The following is a 21,389-nucleotide window of genomic DNA, read 5'->3' on the forward strand; positions in this document are numbered from 1 at the left end:
TTTCTGTGGTGGGAATCTTAGCCAATGACTACCATGAACTTGTTCATCACTGAAGTGGCTTGGTACCCCCCAAATATGGAAGAGCAACCAGTTTGATGAGGAATCTTGGTCTGCTCATTTTTAGCAGTCAAGGAACAAAATGGTTTGTGCCCCTCTTTGCACAGAGTGAATGATTCATGGATTTTCTTAAAAATCTTTCCCCTAGGGGTGACTGGGTGGCTCGTTGGTTGAGCGTCCAACTCTTGGTTTCGCCTGGGGTCATGATCTCAGCGTCGTGGGATCGAGCCTGAGTCTGGCTCTGGGCTCAGTGGGGAGTCCGCTTGAGATTCTCTCCCTCCCTCTCCCCTTGCCCCTTCCCCATGCATATGCGTGCTCTATCTCTCTGTTTCAAATAAATAAATAAATCTTTGGGGAAAAAAAAAATCTTTCCCCAATTCTTTGTTCCTATATCATTTGGGTTTCTACTGTGTCTGGAATCATGCTAGACTCTGTGGCAGTGAAGGAAGCTGACACAGTCCCTGATAGGTGATTTTGCTGTAGGTGGTTATAGACCACACTCTGAGAAACGTTAAGTGCTTGCTTTGGCAGCACATAGATTAAAATTGGAATGGTATAGAGAAGATTAGCATGGCCCCTAGGCAAGGAGAAACATTAAGATGGAGAAAACAGACTTGCAAATGGACAATTACAAGGTCACATGTTAACTGCTGGAACTTGGGGAGGAAACAAGTAATGAACAGGTGTCCAACTTGGTCACAAGCAAGGAGTACAGGAGCACTGTAATGAGAAGGTAAAGCCATCAGGCAAGTTTCATGGTAGTCTACAGTCTCCTAGGGACACCTGTGGCCCACCTGCCAGTCTTTTCATCATTTTTTAAGTTCTAATAGCTACATAGTCAGTAGTGTCTTCACTATATAGAATAGATGATTGAACTTGATCTTTAGAATTACATCCAAACAAAGGGGAGGAAAAAGGAGTCTCTTATTAATAGAACATGTGGACTGGAATTGGAGCCAGAAAGTTAGTTCTAGGTCTTGGTGATTTCCCTTATAAGGCATGTGTTCTAGGTATTCCACTCTCTTTTTCTCTCCAGTTGTCTTTCTTCATTCATTTGTGATGTTTGCTCCTTCCTAGCTTCAGTGTGCAGAATCATACCCACTATTTATTGGGTGATTCTATGTAGTAGGTGCTATGTATGTATATACGGCTGTATATTTCCTGCAATATGTATTATGGGACTCAAGGCTCCTCTGACTCCTTATGTCCTTTTTGTTTCAACTACTACTTCTACCTGCTTTTCCTCTTAGTATTTCCTAAAATTTTTGAGAATAAAAATTTGTTTGACCCAGCTAATCTTTTTGTCATACTTTGGCATGTGATAGATTGGCTGCCTTCATGTCACATGCCCAGCCTGGTCCAATCAGTTGCCCCCCTGGCAGGCAATAAACTAATGCTGAGCAGGGGTCATTGGTGGGGCAATTTCACTTATATGGGCTGGGGACATTAAGGAGTAGTAGTTTATCAACCAAAAAGCTTTTCCTGGTCTATCACATACCAAGGTACATGTGTGAACATTCTGACACCAGACTAATAGCTCAGAGCTTGCCATTTGGTGTTTAAAGACCCAGGTTTGCATACTGGTACCACCATCTAAAGTTGTATTATCTTGGACAAATGACTTTCTCTGAGACTTTTCTCCATTAGCAACATAGGAGATATTGCATGGCTCCTCCTGGGTAGTGAGAATCTCTTGGTTGTAGACACTGGGATAAATGAATGAGTTACCATCCTGGGGAGCTTTGTTTGCAGCAAACAGTTCAAAAGATTCCTTTGGTGGGAGGAGGGGGGAGGTCTGTAAAATGCATACTGTGGGACTCAGGCCTCCTTTGCCAATTCCACTTCAGTAAACTTGGGATGGAGCGCTAGATTTGCCGTTTAAGAGTGCCTCAAGGCTACAGGTGGTGGTGGACCCGAGAAACATTAGGATGGAGAAAACAAGACTTTCAAATGGATAATCACAATGCTGCTTATTAAATGCTGCCGAGTGGCTTCAATAAGCCTAGAAAGACAGACCAGAGCACAGAGAGCTTGTTTATTTTTTTATTTTTTTTTAAGATTTTATTTATTTATTTGACAGAGAGAGACACAGCGAGAGAGGGGACACAAGCAGGGGGAGTGGGAGAGGGAGAAGCAGGCTTCCCCCGGAGCAGGGAGCCCGATGCGGGGCTCGATCCCAGGACCCTGGGATCATGACCTGAGCCGAAGGCAGACGCTTAACGACTGAGCCACCCAGGCACCCCAGAGAGCTTGTTTATTGTGTTAACTTTATTTCTCTGCAATGGGGTGTCAGAAATGATTAGGTTACTCAGTGACAAGTTTAGATATGACTTTTAGAAAGATGACTTTGGTTTTGGTGTGAAGAACAGAATGATGGGGATAAGAAGGAGTGAATGGAGCCTGGGGAGGAGGCTGTGGTGGTAATGCAGGTCAGCTGTGACGAGGAACTGACAGAAGTGACATCAGCCAATGGGATACAGATGGAGTGCCAAGATGGGCAGGAGACATAGGCAAGGAGCTGGAGTGGAGGCAGCGGGTAAGAAGCCTAGCTTGGAGAGCAGGTGACATCCACCCAGGTATGCAGTCAGATGCAGATTTAGGTGGAGAATGAGGGAAAGCAGTAATGAGTTGTAGGTATAGTTATTAGAGAAGCTAGCTAACAGTTGGAAAAATGGAAATCCAGCTGAAAGGGGAGATTAAGCTCCGTTTAGAAGTTTGTAAAACTCTGATGTCTTGATAATTGAAGACATGAGTATACAGGAGAGTTCTCAGAAAGAACCTTGGAGTGAAAAAAGGGGACATAGGACTAGAATTTCAAGAAATAGGACCCCAAGAAATACCAATATACAAAAGATAGGCAAAGAAAGAGAAGCCATTTTGAAGGAGTTTCAGAAGGATGGCTTAGAGATGTGTGACAATTCTGGTGACGGTATCCTTGAAGAATCCAGTACAAAATATTAATTATGCTAACTGCCATTATTTTTGGGTTTTTTTCCTCTACCATTTACCATGTGGACTAAAATGTTTTGTTCCACTGATTGCCATGTACAATAGTTAAAAACAAGTTATAGGATCATTTCTCTGCCAAATGTCAGTTCAACTCTGGGGATAGAAGACAACAGGTAGATTTTTTTTTTATCCTATCATTAATTAAAGCTTCATTTTTACAGCACCTACTTTATGCTTGGTACTGAGCTAAGTGTGGATGATGGAGAGGCGGATTGGTCTCCGCCCTCAACAAGCTTACTCTAGTTCTAGCATGTGCGAGTTATGTAAAACAAATATCGCACATACAAAATGATGGTGCAGCAAGAGTCTGAGTTCCTGTCTCAAGGGCAGATAGGGTGAAGAGTGTCACAAAATGAAAACATAGAGCATAGGAGACCACACTGATTGGGAAATTCAGAATAGAGAAATAATCACAAGGAGGGATTGGGCCAGGGAAAGATTACAAGAGGTGGGTTTTTAATACAATGTAGTCAAAGAAGTACAACAGAAGGTTTTACTATAAAGTGCAAAAGAGCACTAAGTCCAGGTCGTAGTCCTACTACCAGCCCCGCTAGGTATCCCTAGGCAAGCCCCTTCACCTTGTGGGGCATGGCTCTGTTCTTTAGGAAGGTAGGAGCAGCAACCTCACGACCCTTGGAAGGAAGAAGGGCGGCCTCAGCATACCCCTCCCCCACCCCAACCATCCACTTGTTCCAGGTGCTTCCAACGGGAGATTTCTCAGCCTGAGCCAGGAGTAAGCATAGGAAGGTTAACCCGGCCTCCCTGTGCTTCGCAGATGTGTGGGGCCAACTCTCGTTCCGTAGTTTTGCGGGTTTTGTTTTACTTTTGATGGGATCAGATGGTTCATTTCCAAAGAGAGACAGAAAGAACTATGTCGTATTTAAGAACAAGACCCTTGGAATCAGACGTGCTTTAATTCTGGATCTGCATCTTGTCCCCTGGGTGACCTTCGGCAATTTATTCCACCTCTCTTAGCCTCAGTCTGTTACCTAAAAATTTAGGATAAAGATACGTACCTTATAGGGATGTGGTGGGATTAAAGGCTAATGTATACAACCCCAGAGCACAGTGCCGGGCACACAGTAGCTGGTTAATAAAAGCACCTGTTGGTTCGTCGAGTGATTGTTACTAATAACACCGAAGAGAAGCAAGGGACCCACAAACGGCGCTCCCCTCCTTCCCAAACTCTGCCAGGCAGAAAGCCGGCGTCCCAGGACTTAAAGGGACATTGGATGCAACGTGGAACGGGTGGGATCCCGGAGTCCGTCGCATTGGCGATGGCGGTGAGAGCTGGGGTGGGTCGCCGTCCCCGGCCACTCGGATAAGGTCCGAGGGACCCCACCGCCGGCAGGGCTGGTACCCGAGAAGAGAGCCGGCTCTCCGGCCCCCGGCTCCTGGGGGGCCGGTTGAGGCGGGAGCGAGGGAAAGAGAGGAGGGGCGACTGGGGGAATTTCCCCGCCTCTCTCCCTCCTTCCATAAATCACCGCAGCAGCAGCAGCGGCCGCGTCGGGAAGTGCACGGAGCCGGAGTGCAGCGTGGTGGCACCAGACGCCTCCCTTTCCCCCCTCCGCTTGCTTTCTTTCTTTCTCTCAGTTTTTTGTTGTGTGTGTGTGTTTTAAGCCTCCCCCTCTCCCTCCTCGCTGGGGTGGCTGCCCAGCCTCGCCGCTCGGGCGCCGCTCCTCCTCCGCGGGTGCCGCCGCCCGCGGGTGCCGCCGCCCGCCTGCGCCGCCTCCGCCTCGCCGCGCCGGGACTCCCGGGAAGCGAAAGCTCCGCGGCTCGCCTCTCCGATTGTCAGCCCCGCGGCCCGCGCGCCGGGTGCGGGCGCCGCCACCCTCCGAGACGCCCGCTGCCCCGCGCCGCGGGGGCCGCGCCGGCGCCGGGGTCCTTGGGAGCGCTCGGGCGGCCGCTTCCTCTCCCGCCCGCCGCCGGAGCCAGGCGATGGTGGCCGCCCGCGCTCCTGCGCTGTAGCCGGGCGCCCCCTAAGTTTGGGAGCCGCCGCGGCGCGCAGAGGCGTCTGTAGAAGGGCAAGAAAGTTTTGCGGGGTGCGCTGAGCGGGCCGTGGGTGCACCTCGCGTTGCTCCCTCCCCGCTTCCCGGCGCCTTGAGCCAGTCGGCGGGGAGTGGGGGGAGGCAGCATGGCCCGCGAGCCGGAGGAGGAGGAGACGGCGGGGGCGGCCGCCCTGGCCCGCGGCTGCCGGGGCTCGTCCGGCCCGGCCGGGGCCCGGGCGCCGCGGCCGCCCCTCTGGCTGCTCTGCCTGGGCGCGTGCTGGCTGCTGGGCGCCGTGGCCGACGCCGACTTCTCCATCCTGGACGAGGCGCAAGTGCTGGCGAGCCAGATGCGGAGGCTGGCGGCCGAGGAACTGGGGGTCGTCACCATGCAGGTAAGTGGCCCCTTTTGCGCCCCCCGAACTTGCCAGGCATCTTGCCTTTCTCCTATGCGCAGAGCCCGGTCCCATTCTCCAGTACAGGTCCTACTGACCACGCACAGACCTCTCTGGTATGTACCGAGCTCCTTTTCCGCCAGACACCTCTGCCCTTTGCAGACTTCCCCCCGCCCCCCCCCCCCGACTACCCACCAACTCCTCTTTCATGTACACAGGTACCTCTCCCTTTCTCCTCTGCAGAGGCTTCTGTCCTTTGCACGGAACCCACTCTGCCCGCCCTCCCCACCCTTCAACAGCTCCTTTATCTCAGCGAGGACTCAGCGGTTTCTTCGAATCCCCTTCCCTAATTTTGCACGTATTTCCCCCCGCAGTCTTGTTTTCACCCCCCTTACCCCTGCAAACTCCCCTCGTTCTTTGTGTACCCATCCCGGGGCAGACAGCCCCGCCTGGCTTCGACGATTTCCCTCCCCTACCCCACCCCCTTGACCACCTCCCTGTGTCCCCCAGACCGAGGCGCACGGATGGGCGCCGGGAAGGAAGGCACCGCAGCGTGCGCAGCTGCTCCCGGGCCACCTGGGTCCCGGCGGAGAGCGGCCTCGGGAGCGGACTCTGCGCTCCCTTTCCCCGCCAGGGTGTATTGGGGGAGGGGCTGGCCTGGTAGATTCCCCACTCTGGTTCGGTGTGGGGGACTTTTTTTTTTTTTATTGCTTTCTGCTATTGCTGTTGTCGTTTACGCACTCTTCGCTGTATGATTTTTGTTTTGTGTGTGCCTTTTTGGGGGAGGAAAAAGGGGAAACAGTGAATAAGGTTTCCATTTCTTCTGTATTGTTTACCATGTTGGCCCTCCCCAATGGAGGAAGAGGCTTACAGAAAGATTGCCCGTGGCTAAGAAGGAATCCTGAAGGTGTTACTAATAACAGTAGTAAAAATTGCTAAACAGCAACCACCTGGAGATTCTACCCTGCCATTATTTTATCTTCTTGCAAGAAAGGCCCAGTCGATTAGGAGAGGTGGAGGTGACCTTAAGAGTCTGGAACCTTTGCTGTAACATTCTTCCGTAAAATAACCTTATTCCCTTATGCATTCTAACAACAATAATGGTGATAAATGTGGTCTTCGAAAGAGCGAAGTTTCCAGGAATGTGCTCTCGGAATAGGTTTCTGATTTCGATTCTACTGTGACCACCCTTCCACCTCCCACCGGGGGAGGTGTTTTGAGTCACTTTGGGATTCAGGTTTCCGACGTCTTCTCCCGCCCCCCGCCCCCCCTTAAAATCTTTCTTCCTAGCAGGCCTCCCCCCTCAACCCTGAGTCTTCTCTCAGGATGATACAATTTTCCCAAAATCACTCCTCCAGACCTTTTCCACTGTAGTGAAAGACATTGGGCTTTTGTTGTTTGTTTTGTTTTTAGTTGAGATTGAGGAGTGGATGGCTTGCTTGAAAGGTAATTCTGTATTTGCAGACACCCGGCCACGAAGTGCAATAGAGTCTGATATTTCTTCATTTGCATAACAATAGATAAGCTTTCAAGATACATCATTTAGTTGTCCTTTTCTGTGCAGATTTTTCAGGTTCAGGTTCTGTTATCCTTTTCCACATGCATTTTCTGATGATTGTTGACAGTTCTTAGGAGTGAAGTGACTTTTAGAGGAAATGGAACTAAAATGTTAGGAAGGAACTAAGATCTCCCCCCCCCCCCCCCACTGGTGAATGTTTCAATTCAGAGCACAATTGTCTTTTGCATAGTGACACCTTTTTAAATAAAGGACGTCTAATATGTTTGAGTTTCAGACTGCTTGTAAGATTAGGAGGCATTTGTCACCTTCACCCCATCACTAGGGCGGGACAAGGGATTGTAAGTATCCCCCCCCCCCCCCCCGCTTCCCCATATAAGCTAGGGACTTGGCTTTTTCTAAGATGCTGACAGCGGTTTTACTGTTTCTCACCCGATCCTTGACAAAAGGTGAAATTGGATCCCAACACATTGTCATTCAGGTAGGATCCAAAGCAAATGTACTTTTAAAAGGCTCCCCTGTTGAAAAGGAGACACTTTGGAAAAAAAAAGCTCTGATCTGTGGGGGGGGTTTGTGCCCAAATGGCCCTGTATCTCCTCCCTACTGGCCTCTTTCTAGCACCTTTGCAACCTCATTGTGGAAACTGGCCTCCTGGGGACAGGGTTTTGTCTGGCAAAATGTGAAGTGGCTTCTCTCCTTTTTTGAAAGGAGAAGCACATACTGTATTTAAATTCCTCTCCTTGAGCTGTACATTGATCTGCCACTTGCCTCCATCTGGGGAAAATTGGGGAAAGAGTCTCTTTTTAATTTTGTTGGACTGCCAGCTTTTGGGGGGAGGAGTAATTGTAAAATAAAATCCAAGGCAGGTTAGGTTTTTTTGGCCCTTAGAACAAAGATTTGGAGCCTCACATTTTCCTCTGTAAACCTCTGGGATTTGTTCAATGGGTCTGAAATTATGTGGGTTTAGGTATTTAAAGTGCAGATTATAGAGTCCTCCCTTGTGGAATGTTCGATTTTATAGCTGTGGAGCTATTCTGTCGTTCAGAGGTAGGTAGCCTCCTGTGGGTGTTAAGGTGGCCAGGGTCAGACTTACATAGGCAGATAGGAGGGGTGGGGGAGAAGATATGCAGATATGAGGGGTTTTGGAGACAGGTTAGGTCTCTTTGCAAGAAAAAAATATTCCCACTCAGTCAAGGCTCATTTGACCTTGGCATTTGGAGCACAGGGCAGACCTTTCGGGAGAGCACCTCATTGTTAAGCCTTCTGCAGGTCAGTTTACATGTAAAAAGCCTATTTTCAGACTTTTAAACCCCTTCTGTGGAAGAAATTCTCCAAAGACCATTTTTAATTTTGAGAAATTGCGAAGCAGCCCTCAAATGAGGCCTGATCCAGCATTTCGAATGGCAGCACAGACTGCTCACCGGGGGTTGCAAGGGGTAGTTTTACAAAAGCAAAAATCAGGCCTTCTTTCAGCACTGCAGTTTCCCATGGCAAGGTTATGATGCTTGCTGATAGACAGCTTTTCATTCTCTGTCTTAAAGATTTTCTTGGAAAGGTTTTCTCGTGAAGGCTGCCTACTCCTGGGTTGGGTTTTTTTTGTTTTGTGCTTTGTTTTTGTTTTTGTTTTTGTTTTTTTTTGGTCATTCATTTCTCGTAATGGACAAAATTAAAAAAAAAAAAACTTTAAATGATTTGCACCAACTAATTTTGCCAGTGCCTTGGGAAAGCTGCCACTGAATACTGCCGCCCCCCCCCAACCCCAGCAGACCTCCTACATCATGGGTAAAAGTCAAAAACCTAATCCTCATCTCCTCAGGGGTCTGGCGGAGTGAAGCCATCAACATTGAGATGTGGGGAGCAGAGTGGCTGTGGCAAGGCAGATGTGTGTCTGCCTATCGCTCCCACAGCAAGTTTTTATCAAGCAGCATCTTGGAGGGGAAAGAAAGAACTTGACATTGGGTATTTGGAGACCTGGAGTCAGCCCTGCCACTTAAAAGTTGGGCGATCTTTAGTTGCAAGACTGGGGATGATGGTTCCTCCTAGAGATTGGATTTACTGGAAATAGTGCATGTGAAGGCATTTGTTCCTGTGAAGCTGGGGCTGGCAAGTGTTGGTGGATATGGTGGCTCTTAAATGGAGAGCTTATTAATTGAAAGCTTACTGTGCACAGAACCCTGTGCTAGGTGTTGAGGGGATTTACAAGGAGGTATTCCGGCATAGCGCCTGGAGGAGTCTGTAATCTGCAGGAGGAGGGAAGATTGCACAGGGAAAATGGTTAAAGAACAATGTCTGCTTGTTAGAAGGCATATCTGGCTCTGGCAACCATTTCACCAGGCACTTATAAGGCCCATTTAACATTATATGACAATACAGGCTTCTTAACAGCAAGGGCCTGGCACCTGGCCAGTGTGCCCGCCTTGATGTTAGCTCTAACGCAGCTCTGCTGGGCCGGGCATAGTGACTGTGAACTTGGCACACACACCAGCAGGTTGGTCAGACAGCTGCTGTTTGGGGCCTGGAAGGTGGGGCGGGGGGGTGTTGGGGGGATAGGGTGGGGGTGGGGAGGGCCCTTCCAGGAGGGGCAGAAGAAGTACCAGAAGCACAAACGAGAGCTCCAACTCAAATTCAGGCAAGGGTAGCAGCCAGGACAGATGTGACTTTAGGAACTGAAAGGCTCAGCTGGGCTGAGGTGCTGGCTGAAAATCTAGAACGAAGTTGTAAATTCGAGGCTGCTGCTGAAAGTGAAAGGGGAGGCGTTTGTATGTACCAGGACCGCATTGCCTAAATGCATTGTTCATTTTGCATACGTTCAGCAAATTTTTGGTGGGGGGGGGGGCTGTGAAGGGCCTTGGGTTAGACTTAGCTGGGAATACAAGGTGGATGAAGCCTGGTCTGTGCCCTTAAGCTCAGAACTGATGATGGAGACCAATATGAAAAGAGGCGGTATGATCCAGGGGGTTGGCAAGAGGCAGAGGCCATAGCATGCCGTGGGTGGTGCGGAGGCAGAGAGAGGAGCGAGGCATTATGGGAGCACAGAGGAGGGCTGCCCAAGGCCATCTGGGGAAGTCTGGGAAGTTGGTTACTCTTTTCTCAGTGTTTTCAGTGAACTGTGAACACAGAGGTCGATCCTGAAAGCCCCAAACATGAAGGCTGACCAAATCAGGAGTTCACTGAACAGTTCTCATACCCTTTGGTGGCACTGGACAGAATAGCTGGTATATCTTAAAGCCCTGAGTAGGGATGTGGCTGTGACTCTTGGACATTTCATATGGCCTCCTGTCTTAGCTCACTGGCTGCCACTCTGGAGCTTCTGTGGTTATTGGACTCAAACATTTTGGTTTGCAGTTATGTTTAGGTCAGACTTGTATTTTTTCCTAAGTCCTGTCTATTGTACCAGGAATGGTATATGATAATTTGAATGTGTACTTAAGCAATATTGAATGTCTTATTGGGGGGGGAGTCACCTCTAGTTGCAAATAATGTGGTTTTATTCTATGCCCTATGTACAATATAGGCCCTAGCAGGGAAAATTGCTGCCTTTCTCTCTTCTGAAATTGAGGAGTAGAAGAAAATTGACCATTGATGGATGACTCGGAGTTGAACTTGGTAAGAGTGAGCCAGGGGAAAGCATGTTGAATGACTTCTGGTGGACTATCCCCGTTGTGCTTAATACTCTTTCCACTTCCTCTCCACTAATACCTGTCTTAGTTGGCATCGGAGCCTGTGCTTATATTTTTCCTGCCAATCCTGTTTGAGTCTGGAGGTGTGTGGGGGGAGGGGAAGGAGATGGTTTCACACTTTATAACTTAGTGCTATTTCTGGTTGCTGCTTGAGGAGTTCCTTCCTTGAGCTTAAGTGGATGAGCAGACAGGAACTTTGCAGAACTCTGGAATTCTGGTATTCTGTGCAGTGGGATTTATTTTGGATCTGTTTTGACCTGGTGTAAAAAAAAAAAAAACAAACAAAAAATTCAAAATAGGAAGGGACGACAGAAGCAACAATTTTGACTCAGCTAAGTTATTAATGCTAACTTCAGCATGTTAAATTGCTCTGAATATTAGTGTCTTCATGCTTCATTCATGGTGTTAATGAAGGGAAATAGATATTAAAAGACAAGTATCTAGCACAAGGTCTAACATAGGAACAGTCAGTAAACAGAAGTATGGGACCATCTTTTTAGTGTCAGGAACAGAACCTGGAAGGCAAACATGTAGTTCCTAAGCCTGAATGAAACCAAAAGCAAATCTTGAGAACCTGCAGATTTCAGTGTGGTCACTCCTTGTCCCAGGGCTTGCCAAAGTGGGGTGTACAGACTTAGGGATGTGGTGCAAAACCATCCTTTGGGGTTTACGAAGAAATTATTACCCTGTTATTAATAGTATGGGCTTTCACACTTTTTGTTAACAAAGATTTGAGGAAAAAAACCAAAAGAATAGCATAACAATGCCCATGTACCTCTTAACCAGCTGAAACAGCAACTCCTGGTCAAGCTACATTTATCTCTGCCTGTCCCGCCTCCACCCACTCCCCAATTATTTTTGAAGCAAATTCCAGATCTCCCCTAATTTCATCCATAATTTATTTTCATCCAGAATATTTAAACTGCATCCTTATTTCTGTATTTTAAAATGTTTTATAAGGGGCACCTGGGTGGCTCAGTCGTTAAGTGTCTGCCTTCGGCTCAGGTCATGATCCCAGGGTCCTGGGATCGAGCCCCGCATCGGGCTCCCTGCTCTGGGGGAGGCCTGCTTCTCCCTCTCCTGCTCCCCTTGCTTGTGTTCCCTCTCTCGCTGTGTCTCTCTCTGTCAAATAGATAAATCTTTTAAAAAAGTTTTATAATATACATAATGGTGTACTAGTATATAGAATTTACAATCCACAGATAAAGACAAATATTTGAAGGGTATATACTTAGTGTTTTATGGTGACATGCCTGAGTTTTTGAGCAAAACCATCGCTGTGCCCCCCCCAACTCTTTATGAATAGTAGCTTTGCTTCCAGAAGTAATGCCCAAGCTTCTTTTTTTTGGGGGGGACCTCCTCTGGGACCCTTTTCCCCCCTCCCTTACACAAGCAGTTGGCCCCCATTTTCACATCTAGCTTTCTGCCCGAGGCTGTGAGGTTCCTTGTTTTCATAGTGAGCAGCATATAGTCTCTGCACATGTATTTGACTGATGCATCATGGACTGGATCTTCTCCTTGTCCCTCTTCTCTGCCCCTTCCAGAGAAGGCAGGAGTGAGGAAGGGATAAGGCAAGATAAGCTGTAAGTGGGGGAGAGGGGAAGGTTGAAGAGGAGAAGGTGGACTACACATCTGTCTTCTGAAGAGTCTGTCAGCAAATATTCACTGGGTGCCTCCATGCAGAACTGGAGGCTGGGAGAGTGTAGGAGAGGCCAAGAACGCCCATTGCTTTCCATCTGAGGGCTCATGTATTTTCAGGGAGGCGAAACCAGTTTCTATGGGTCAAGACCAACTAGAAAGAAAGGCTAAACTATGGGCTCTAGACTACACCTGGGGCTAAAAGGAGTCAGTCAGACCAAATGAGCGAGGTAGGCGAGGTGTGGTTCAGTGGGGAGTGGCATTGGTATTGTAAACAGCAGCTGCAGATCTCCTCCGCAGTTGTCCCCTGGCCATGTGGGTCTGGTGAGGCCACGTGACTGTTCTTCAGGAGAAGGTGGATGTCTGGCTTTTAGACAAAACTCTATAGATTCTTAAAAGTGTTGGCAACTAATTTGGATTTAAAAAAAAAAAAATGCACAGAAACTGTGGGCCAAGCCAAACACGTCTGCAGGCTGGATCAGGCCAGAGGCCACCAATTTGCAGTGCCTGGATTGAAAGGACTCTGTGGGTTCCAGGAGGTAAAAATCCATGCTTGGGTGTAAAGGTTATGGGGAAACAAGCTTCTGTATAAAGGAAAGGAAAACTTTCTGATAGAAGAGTTCTAAATTGGATTGCTTTGGGAGATGAGCTCTCTGTTACCATAAGCAAATTGCTATTGAATATTTGGTGTCAGGCACTAGGTCCTGTCTGAGCTCTCCATCAGCTAATTTCCAGAGCAGTGGATGAGGGAAGTATTACTGGATGCCGGGGAAAGTATGTCAGGGACATTTATGTATTAGGGGATGGAGAAGGATTTTTCTGGAAGGCTTTCCAGAAAAAAGGTGGAAGGAAGGAGTTGGTTAGTCAAAGAGTAGAGTTCCCAGAAGGCCCCTTTGTGATGATACCTTTAAGGAATGGAAACCTGGCTTTAAGGTTTGGAGTTTGGAGAGCCAGAGGGAAGGAAGGGTGCAGATAGAGGTCAGAGAACTAGACAGAGGCCAGGTTGTGGGATCCTTGGATCCTTCATTTCAGTCAAGACTTCTTATATGGCAGGTAAAGAACACCCAGTTACACTGGCTGAACAAGAAAGGAACTATTGCTTTAAGTGCTTGAACAGTCTGGGTAGATCTTTGGGCAGTCCCTAGATTAGGGCTCAAACAATGTGGGCAGTACACAGTTTCTCTGCATGCCTACTTTCTTAAATAGGTCCTCCCCTTTGTTTCAACATGGCAGGCAGTAGCTTAGCAGTGTTTGAGTTGGGAACTCGCTGCTATTCGTGCCTGAGTGTCTTGCATTTGGAGATGTGCTATGGGGGAAAAGGAACTAGGAATCTGGAGAAAGCTCGGTACCCAGAAAACTCAGCTGAAATGGTTTAGGATTCAGACACCAGCTGCCACCAGCTGCTAGGGCCTTCTCCATAGCTTTGTTCTGACTCCCCAAGTCCAGTTCAGAGAGGGCCTGCTGTGTGGTCTCCCTGCTTCTGGCTGGAAGGCAGGCTGCCTAGCTTTCCACTGCGGTCTTGTGGTCTGCCCTCAGGTGGTGTACAAATCCAGGCTTAGCAGGCCCGTGGCACACCTTTCCTCCCTGACCATTCAGTTCCTCAGATCACTGGGTGCCATGAGGACTGGGAAGAATGAGGGAGCGTCACATCTACCTCCCTTTTACAGATGAGAAACTGAGGCCCAATGAGGCAGGTGGCTCTCTGGGGATCACACCAGTAGTATAGTGGTAGACTTAGAACGCAAGTGTTGGTCTTAAAACTCCTGCTTTTTGACCTTTTACACAGTATTATCCTGTGGGAGCTCCATTTTTTCCAAGAGAGTTTTGCCTTAAAATGGAAAGGAAACTTAATTAAGACCTTTACATTCCTTTGTGAGGGGGGAGAGTTTTTGACGGATGAGAATATAAAGCTGATAGTTGACTTTGACAACTGACTGGGTTTTTGTTTTTGTTTCAGTAAGTTGTTATTGAAATATCTAAAAGTTGGTGAGCCACAGATGAAACAAAAATTTTGAGACTTCTACAATGTTGTTAGCTGTTTTTTTTTTTTTAAGAGCAATTTTAAATGGTCCGTTTATTTATAATTGTGAACTGTACCACCACTAGAGTAATTTTTTATTTAAAAGGTAAAGCATATAAAGAAAACAAAACTTGAAGGGAGGAACACTTTGGTTTTTGTTTATGTAAAGGCTACTGAAGGAAATTCCACCTGTAATTTTCAGGCAAAGTTCTATTTTGGATTCCCAGAACTTGCATCTCCCTAGTCATTAGGAGTATGAAGTTTTTGTTTTGCTTTGCTTTAATTTTCACCAAGGAAAAAAAATGATTACTTTGGAGAAGTTATTTATTCAATTTGATAATGAAACAAAATAAAATGTCATTTGAATGCCTCTTTACCTTGCCCACTTTGTTCTGAGTTCAAAAGGAGAAAGGAGTTTTCCTCTCCTTCAGATTACATAGTCCAATGATTTCTGAGTTAATTACAGTTAGAAAAATTCCAACACCTAAATACCAGCGTGGATCGCTGAAAAGTAACTTACAGTCCATATTTCCCTGGAAATCGTGTGTTTTATTGTAATTGTAGAGAAGAAACCAGTGGGTAAATTGTTATCTGTTGTGTGTGATAACGTCTTGATTCTGTTCCAACCATAACAATTATTTTAAAGACTGTCAAGGCCCAAGACTGTAGCACTTTTTTTAATTCCCCTTGGACATTTTTTTAAGTTTTATTTTTGCATGGAGTATTTAAAAAAAAAAATACTTTCGAGGCCCTGGTGGAAGGGCAGTGAAAATCGACAAGCCAGTGAGAATGAATCTGAATTTTTAATTAGGCTTTGAGTTGTTTCTTCAAAGTGTAGAGACATCATTAGTGATGTAAGTCTTGTTGCGTTAGCAGAGACTGACGTTTTACTTCAAACGTGGAGAGTGCATCTGTCCCGTGCAGATAAAAGTTGCCAAGTGTGGAATAGCAAGGTGGATTGGTAGATAATTAGCTGTCCCACATTACTGCAGGGGGGCAGACGCCTGCCAGTCATGGGCAGGAAGGAGGAATTATTAGTGGGAGAAAATCCAAGTGTGTCATAAAGCAATTTGGAATCACTTCAGCTGTGGCAGAGCTGATAAGGCGTGCATTAAGGAAACAAGACAAACTGAGTCTAGTATATGATGGCCAACTTTCTTTTTAAGAAATCTTAATTCAAAAGAGGAATGGCTAGAAATTAATGATCCATAAATACAGTGGAGTGCAGATTCATCAGTCTGCCCTGACTCCATATATAAAATAATTACCAAGCTTAAAATAGTCTTTGTATTCTCATGTATCTTGAAAATAAAGTGAGGATTCTATACAGGAGAGAAAAGAATCACAGGGATGCCATAAAGAAGTGTGCAGTGTCTAACCATGAAAACACATTTGAAGAAGAAATTTTGAAGGATATCACCTCTCTAACATAAATGTTATAATAATTATAAGTGATTTGAGTATATATTGCCTTATTGGTAGAGTACAGGCGTGTACTTAAATATTCTTAAGTGTTTTTGTGATGCTTACATTCCTTTCTAAGAAATAAGAGGTACAGAAGGACTTGTTGGCTTTCTTGCCCATCCTCAATTATTTGCTAACTCAGATGAGACTTTATGGGATGTTTTTGTCCATTTGGATGGTTCCCTGTGCCCATGCCCAGATACTGGACTTGTTTGTCCTAATTTCATCCACTTTTATTGGGTTGGCTTTTTCCAAAGCCAGGGCCTCTTCTGCCAGCCCAGAAGCAGGAGGTGCTGAAGTGGGATGTGTTCCGGGTTCTGCTTGGGTAGAAGTGGCACCTCTGAATGAGGCCTACCCCTGGCCACTCTGCGAGAGAGGCTGTTTTTTACTCTTTGCTTCCTGTTCTCTCTTCTCGCTGGGGGAAGGTCACTGGGTTGTTGCTGCCTGTGTGGTTTCAGAGAAAGCCTGGAGAATTGAGGTTTTTGGCAATCTTGGCTCTTGGATCCAGAGTTGACTCCATCAATCCTCCTGTGAAATGGGGATATTTACCCTTTTGTAGTCTTGGGGTGGGGTTAGGGGATACAGGACAGGGGACCAGACTTTGTCCTGAATGTGAACCAATCGTATTTGTTATGGGTTGAGTTCCCTGGAGTTAGTGTAAATTAATATGACCATCAAGGAAGCCTAGACCTTTTTTTTTTCCATACATGTATATTGAGATAATAAATGTGGGCAAGTGTTGCAAACACTTGTAAAGCTTTGTACAGGTGGGAGTTATTAGAGCATGAACTCCCATAACGAAATTCTGCCCAGATTTATTCATCATATAGTCCTGGTGTGGGTCAGTACTGTCTCTGGCACATAGTAAGGACTCAAAAAATGTGGACTACAGAAATTGGCCAACTTTCAACAGTAGACTTTGTGACATTCTCATGTTTACTCCAAATTTAGCTTTTGCTACTGTTTCATGTATCAATTTCATTAATTACTCTAGGCTTACAGCTAAATGTCTTCAGCCTTTACTGGCTACTAAAGATTTAAAATGTTTCAGATTAGTGAAAGTATCTAGCAGAATATCAAGCATATTAGGACTCTTAAGTATTGATTGGTTCTGATGTCTAATTTCTTCATGTGAGAGAAAATTGAGGTATGTATATTGGAATATAACAAAGACAAAAGTGTATTTGCAGAGTATGTACTTAGAGCTACTTTATCCTAGAGGCTAGAATTTATTAATTAACTATTTATTGAGCATGTACTATATGCCAGGTCCTATGCTTGGATTTCAGTTTGTGATTTAAAAGAGCCACAAGCCTTCTTCTCATGGAGTATACCATCTGCTAGGGGAAATAGACATTAAAGAAATAATCATGTAAGTAAATATAAACTATCAATTTTTGAATAGTATTAGAAGGAAGCCAGGGCTATTAGAAAGATTACCAGGGAGATGTTTGAAAATCTTTGGGGAGGGGGGAGTCAGAATGTTACTTCTTTGCCTGAAATTCTCTAAAGGTTCCTGTCTAACTCAGCATAAAATCCCAAGTTACAGGGGCCTTTACAGCCACATGGGACCTAGCCCCTGATATTTTTGTGGCTTTACCTCCCCTCACCCCACCCAACTACCACCCTTCCCACACACACACATACACTGTTCCTCTAATATTCCAAGCACACACCTGCCCCAGGGTCTTTGAACTTGTTCCCTCTGCCTAGGAATAGCAAGAAGCACTCCTAGGGCACCTTTAATGGTACCCTGCTTTGCCTGTCCTCACTCTGTCTCCTTACCTTGTTTACTTTATTGTTTGTCACACCCCTTAACCTCCTACAGGTTGCTCTGTATTGTTCAGTCCTGTTTTCATGTGGAATGGTGCTTGGTACTTATAATCACTCAAATACTTAACTGGACAAGGGTGAGAGGGAGTGACAACTCTCAACTGGTAGTATGGGAAAGAATCTGGCTCCTTTCCAGCACCTCCTCAATCAGAGGAGGGGTTGAGGGGGTTTGCAGAAAGAGGAGGAGCCAGTGGGGGGGGCGAGGGTTTGGGGAGCCTCACAAAGAAGGAGCCAATCAGGGGAGGAGTTGGGAGCTGCTGAAGGAGGAATGAGAATCAAGGGAGGGTTTGGGGTGGGGGGACTAGCATCCCAACAGAGGGAAGAGCCTACATCCAAGTCTTGAGAGGCAGGACTATGGCCCACTTTGAAGAACTGAAATCAAACCAGGGGCTGACTTAGTATGCGTGCAGAAAGATGCTGCAAGTGAAGAATTTGGAGTCTTATTCCTAGTTAACACAAGGATAGTTGTTTGCCATTAACTCTTTGGTCATGACTTTCCTGATAAGGTCCCATTAGAAGGATGAGGATTCAGAGTGAAAGACCCGGGATCTGTAGAGGTCTGGAAATTGGACAATCTGCAGTAGGCCGTCTGTTTTTTCCAGGTGAGGGAGGAGAGAGAGAAGAGACTGCAGCTTCATTCACATAGATCATGGAGAAAAATTTAAATGTAGCTTCATAGTTCTTTATAATTAAAAAAAAATACTCATGCTTCCCATGTTATTTCTTGGCAAAAAAAACAAAACAACCCCCCCCCAAAAAAAACCTGGAATCAACTGAGTACAGTAATGAAGTCCTGCACTAATGATTCAAATATACTTTCCCCCCACTGCCTTACATTCGTTTAGTTACATGCAGTAAAAGTATTTTTCCCCTGCAGATAGTAATCATCACTTTTTAATGTGGCTTTGACCTTTTATAACCAAATCTTTGAAAAACCTCAAATATTTTTTCATGTTATTTAAAAAATTGTAAAATCTACATAACATTACATTTTCTATTTGAACCATTTTTAATTGTTCAGTTCTGGGCATTAACTACTTTCATGATGCTGTGTGGCTATTACCACCATCCGTCTCCGGAACTTTTTCCGTCTTCCCTGACTGAAACTCTGTACTCATTAAACATCTCTCTTCTTCTCCCTGCAGCCCCTGGTAACTATTAATTTCTTTCTCTATGAATTAGATTACTCTAAGCAGCTCATATAAATGGTGGAATCATACAATATTTGTCCTTTTGTGACTGACTTATTTACCATAATGTCTTCAGGGTTCATTCATGTTATAACATGAATCACAATTTCCTTCCTTTTTAAGGTTGAGTAATTACCCATTGTATGTATATGCTACATTGTGTTTGTTCATTCATCTATCAATGGACACTTCCACCTTTTGGCTACTGTAAATAATGCTTCTATGAACATGAGTGTACAGATGTTTGAGTCCCTGCTTTCATTTCTTTTGGGTATATACCCAGAGTGGAATGGCTAGATCACAGAATTCTATGTTTAATTTTTTGAGGAATAGTCCTACTGTTTTCCATAGTAACTGACATTTTATATATATCTATATTTTAAAGATTTCATTTATTTATTTAACAGACACAGCGAGAGAGGGAACACAAGCAGGGGGATTGGGAGAGGGAGGAGAAGCAGGCTTCCTGCGGAGCAGGGAGCCTGATGCAGGGCTCAATCACAGGACCCTGGGATCATGACCTGAGCCAAAGACAGATGCTTAAGGACTGAGCCACCCAGGTGCCCCTTATATATTTATAATTATATATATATATAATTTTTAAAGATTTTTACTTATTAGAGATCACGGAGGGAGAGGGAGAAGTAAACTCCCTGCTGAGGAGGAAGCCCAATGTGAGGCTCCATCCCAGGACTCTGAGATCATGACCTGAGCTGAAAGCAGATGCTTAACCAATTGAGCCACCCAGGCACCCCACTGACATCATATTCTTACAGCAATGCACAAGAATTCTCACTTCTCCACATCCTTGCCAAAACTTGCTTCTGTAAAATAGCCATCCTGATGGGTGTGAAAAGGTATTCTGTGGTATAGAGTTCCATGAATTTGGATAAATGAACAGTCAAGCAACTATCATCATAGTCAATGCAGAGAACTTTTTATCACCCCCCAAATTCTGATGTTGCTCCTTTGTAGTCAGTCCTCTCTTCACCCCACTTGGAACCCCTGAAAACCACTGGGGTGTTCCCCATCTCTGTAGTTTTGTCTTTTCTAGAATGTGCTATAAATGCTTTATGATTTGCACTTTGAGTCTTGGTTTTTAAATTTAACATAATTTGACATTCATCCATGCTGTGTATATGAATAGTTCATTCCTTTTTATTGTTGCATAGAATTCCATTGTTGTGTACCAACTCACTGGTTTGTTTATCCATTTACCAATTGAAAAGGTTTGGATTTCTTAAAATCATAAATCTATAAGCATTCCTACTATAGACATTTAAGTAGAAGTTCTTGTTTGAACATAAGTTTTCACATTTTTAAGGGTGGGATTATTATGTCATACGTTAAACTTTGTAAGAAACTGCCAGTCTGCTTTCCAGACAGTGTCTATCATTTATTTATTTATTTTTTAAAGATTTTTGTTTGAGAGAGCAAGAGAGGGCAATCAGGGTGAGGGGCAGAGGGAGAAGCAGGGAGCCTGATGTGGAGGGTGGGGGGCTTAGGGGGGTTGGGAGGACAGATTCCAGGATCATGACCCCAGCCGAAGTCAGATGCTTAATGGACTAAGCCACCCAGGCGCCCCTGGGTCTATATCCTTTTGTTATTCCACTAGCAATGTATGAACGTCATGGTTGCTCCCCATCTTCACCAGAACTTGATTGGGTCAGTCATTGTAACATTAACCATTGTAAAATGTGAAGTAATAAATCATTGTGGTTTTAATCAACATCTCCCTAGTGAATAATGGTGCGGAGCATTTTTCAATGTGCCTATTTGCCATTTGTGTGTGTGTGTGTATAATATATATATATATATAGATAGATGTAATTTTCTGGCAAAATGCCAAAACTTTCGACTTTTTTTAAGATTTTATTTTTTTGACAGAGGTTTAACAGAGAACAAGCAGGGGGAGCAGCAGGGAGAGGGAGAAGCAGGCTCCCATTGAGCAGGGACATGGGGCTCAATCCCAGAACCCTGGGATCATGACCCCAGCTGAGAGACACTTAACCAACTGAGCCACCCAGTCACCCCAACTTTTGACCATTTTTAAATTGGGTTGTTTCCTTATTGACTTTTTGAAAAACAATTTATTGGTTTTATTAATTTTGTAGATGTTTACAGTGGATGCCATCTAGTTTTAGAACATTTCCATTCCAAAAGTTCCAAGTTCCAAAGTGCCTCAGTTTTGAGGGTTTTTTTTGTTTTGTTTTAAATTCAGATGTACTTTTTATTTTCTTTATGGGGGCCAAAATCTGTTGTGAGAACAAGATAACTTAAAAAAAAGGTATTTGCTTTTATTAATAATCACCAGGGTTAGAAAGAATAAACCATAATCCAGGATAGATAAAAATCTTTAAAAGAGAGTTGTGGATTTTGCAGTTCTTGTTTTCAGCTAGAAACAAAGCCCTATTAAGGAGTTTTGGTTAATGTGGCCTACGTACGTTCTTAGATTGAGTCAATCAATTGATGAGTAACTGTTGATTGCACTCCTGTAATGTTCCAGCTCTGCTCAAGTTGTAGGACACAGGGATGAACAGAACAGAGTCCCTACCTTTGAGGGTCTTACTTTCTACAAGAGGAAGATGGATATTTAAATATG

At 45.1% G+C, this 21,389-nt stretch overlaps 1 protein-coding gene and 1 non-coding gene across 5 annotated transcripts in view; both read left to right on the forward strand.

The window, feature by feature from the left end:
- Window positions 1-572: 572 nt before the first annotated feature.
- LOC113917415 lies at window positions 573-679 on the forward strand. Its single transcript, XR_003518228.1, has one exon. It is a non-coding gene; the product is annotated as a U6 spliceosomal RNA (small nuclear RNA).
- A 4,378-nt stretch (window positions 680-5,057) lies between these two features.
- Window positions 5,058-21,389, forward strand: part of CACHD1 (cache domain containing 1) — a 208,044-nt gene continuing 191,712 nt past the window's right edge. For 3 of the 4 annotated variants that reach the window (XR_004820024.1, XR_004820025.1, XM_035727197.1), the window contains exon 1: window positions 5,058-5,446. Coding sequence is in view for 2 of the 4 variants with exons in the window: in XM_035727197.1 (XP_035583090.1) it covers window positions 5,201-5,446 (246 nt within the window). In the remaining 2 variants the exon portion in view is untranslated. The remainder of the gene's footprint in view (window positions 5,447-21,389) is intronic. The other variant, XM_035727198.1, reaches the window with a different exon arrangement.

The sequence above is a fragment of the Zalophus californianus genome, chromosome 4, assembly GCF_009762305.2.
Source record: "Zalophus californianus isolate mZalCal1 chromosome 4, mZalCal1.pri.v2, whole genome shotgun sequence".
Classification (NCBI taxonomy): Eukaryota; Metazoa; Chordata; class Mammalia; order Carnivora; family Otariidae; genus Zalophus; species Zalophus californianus.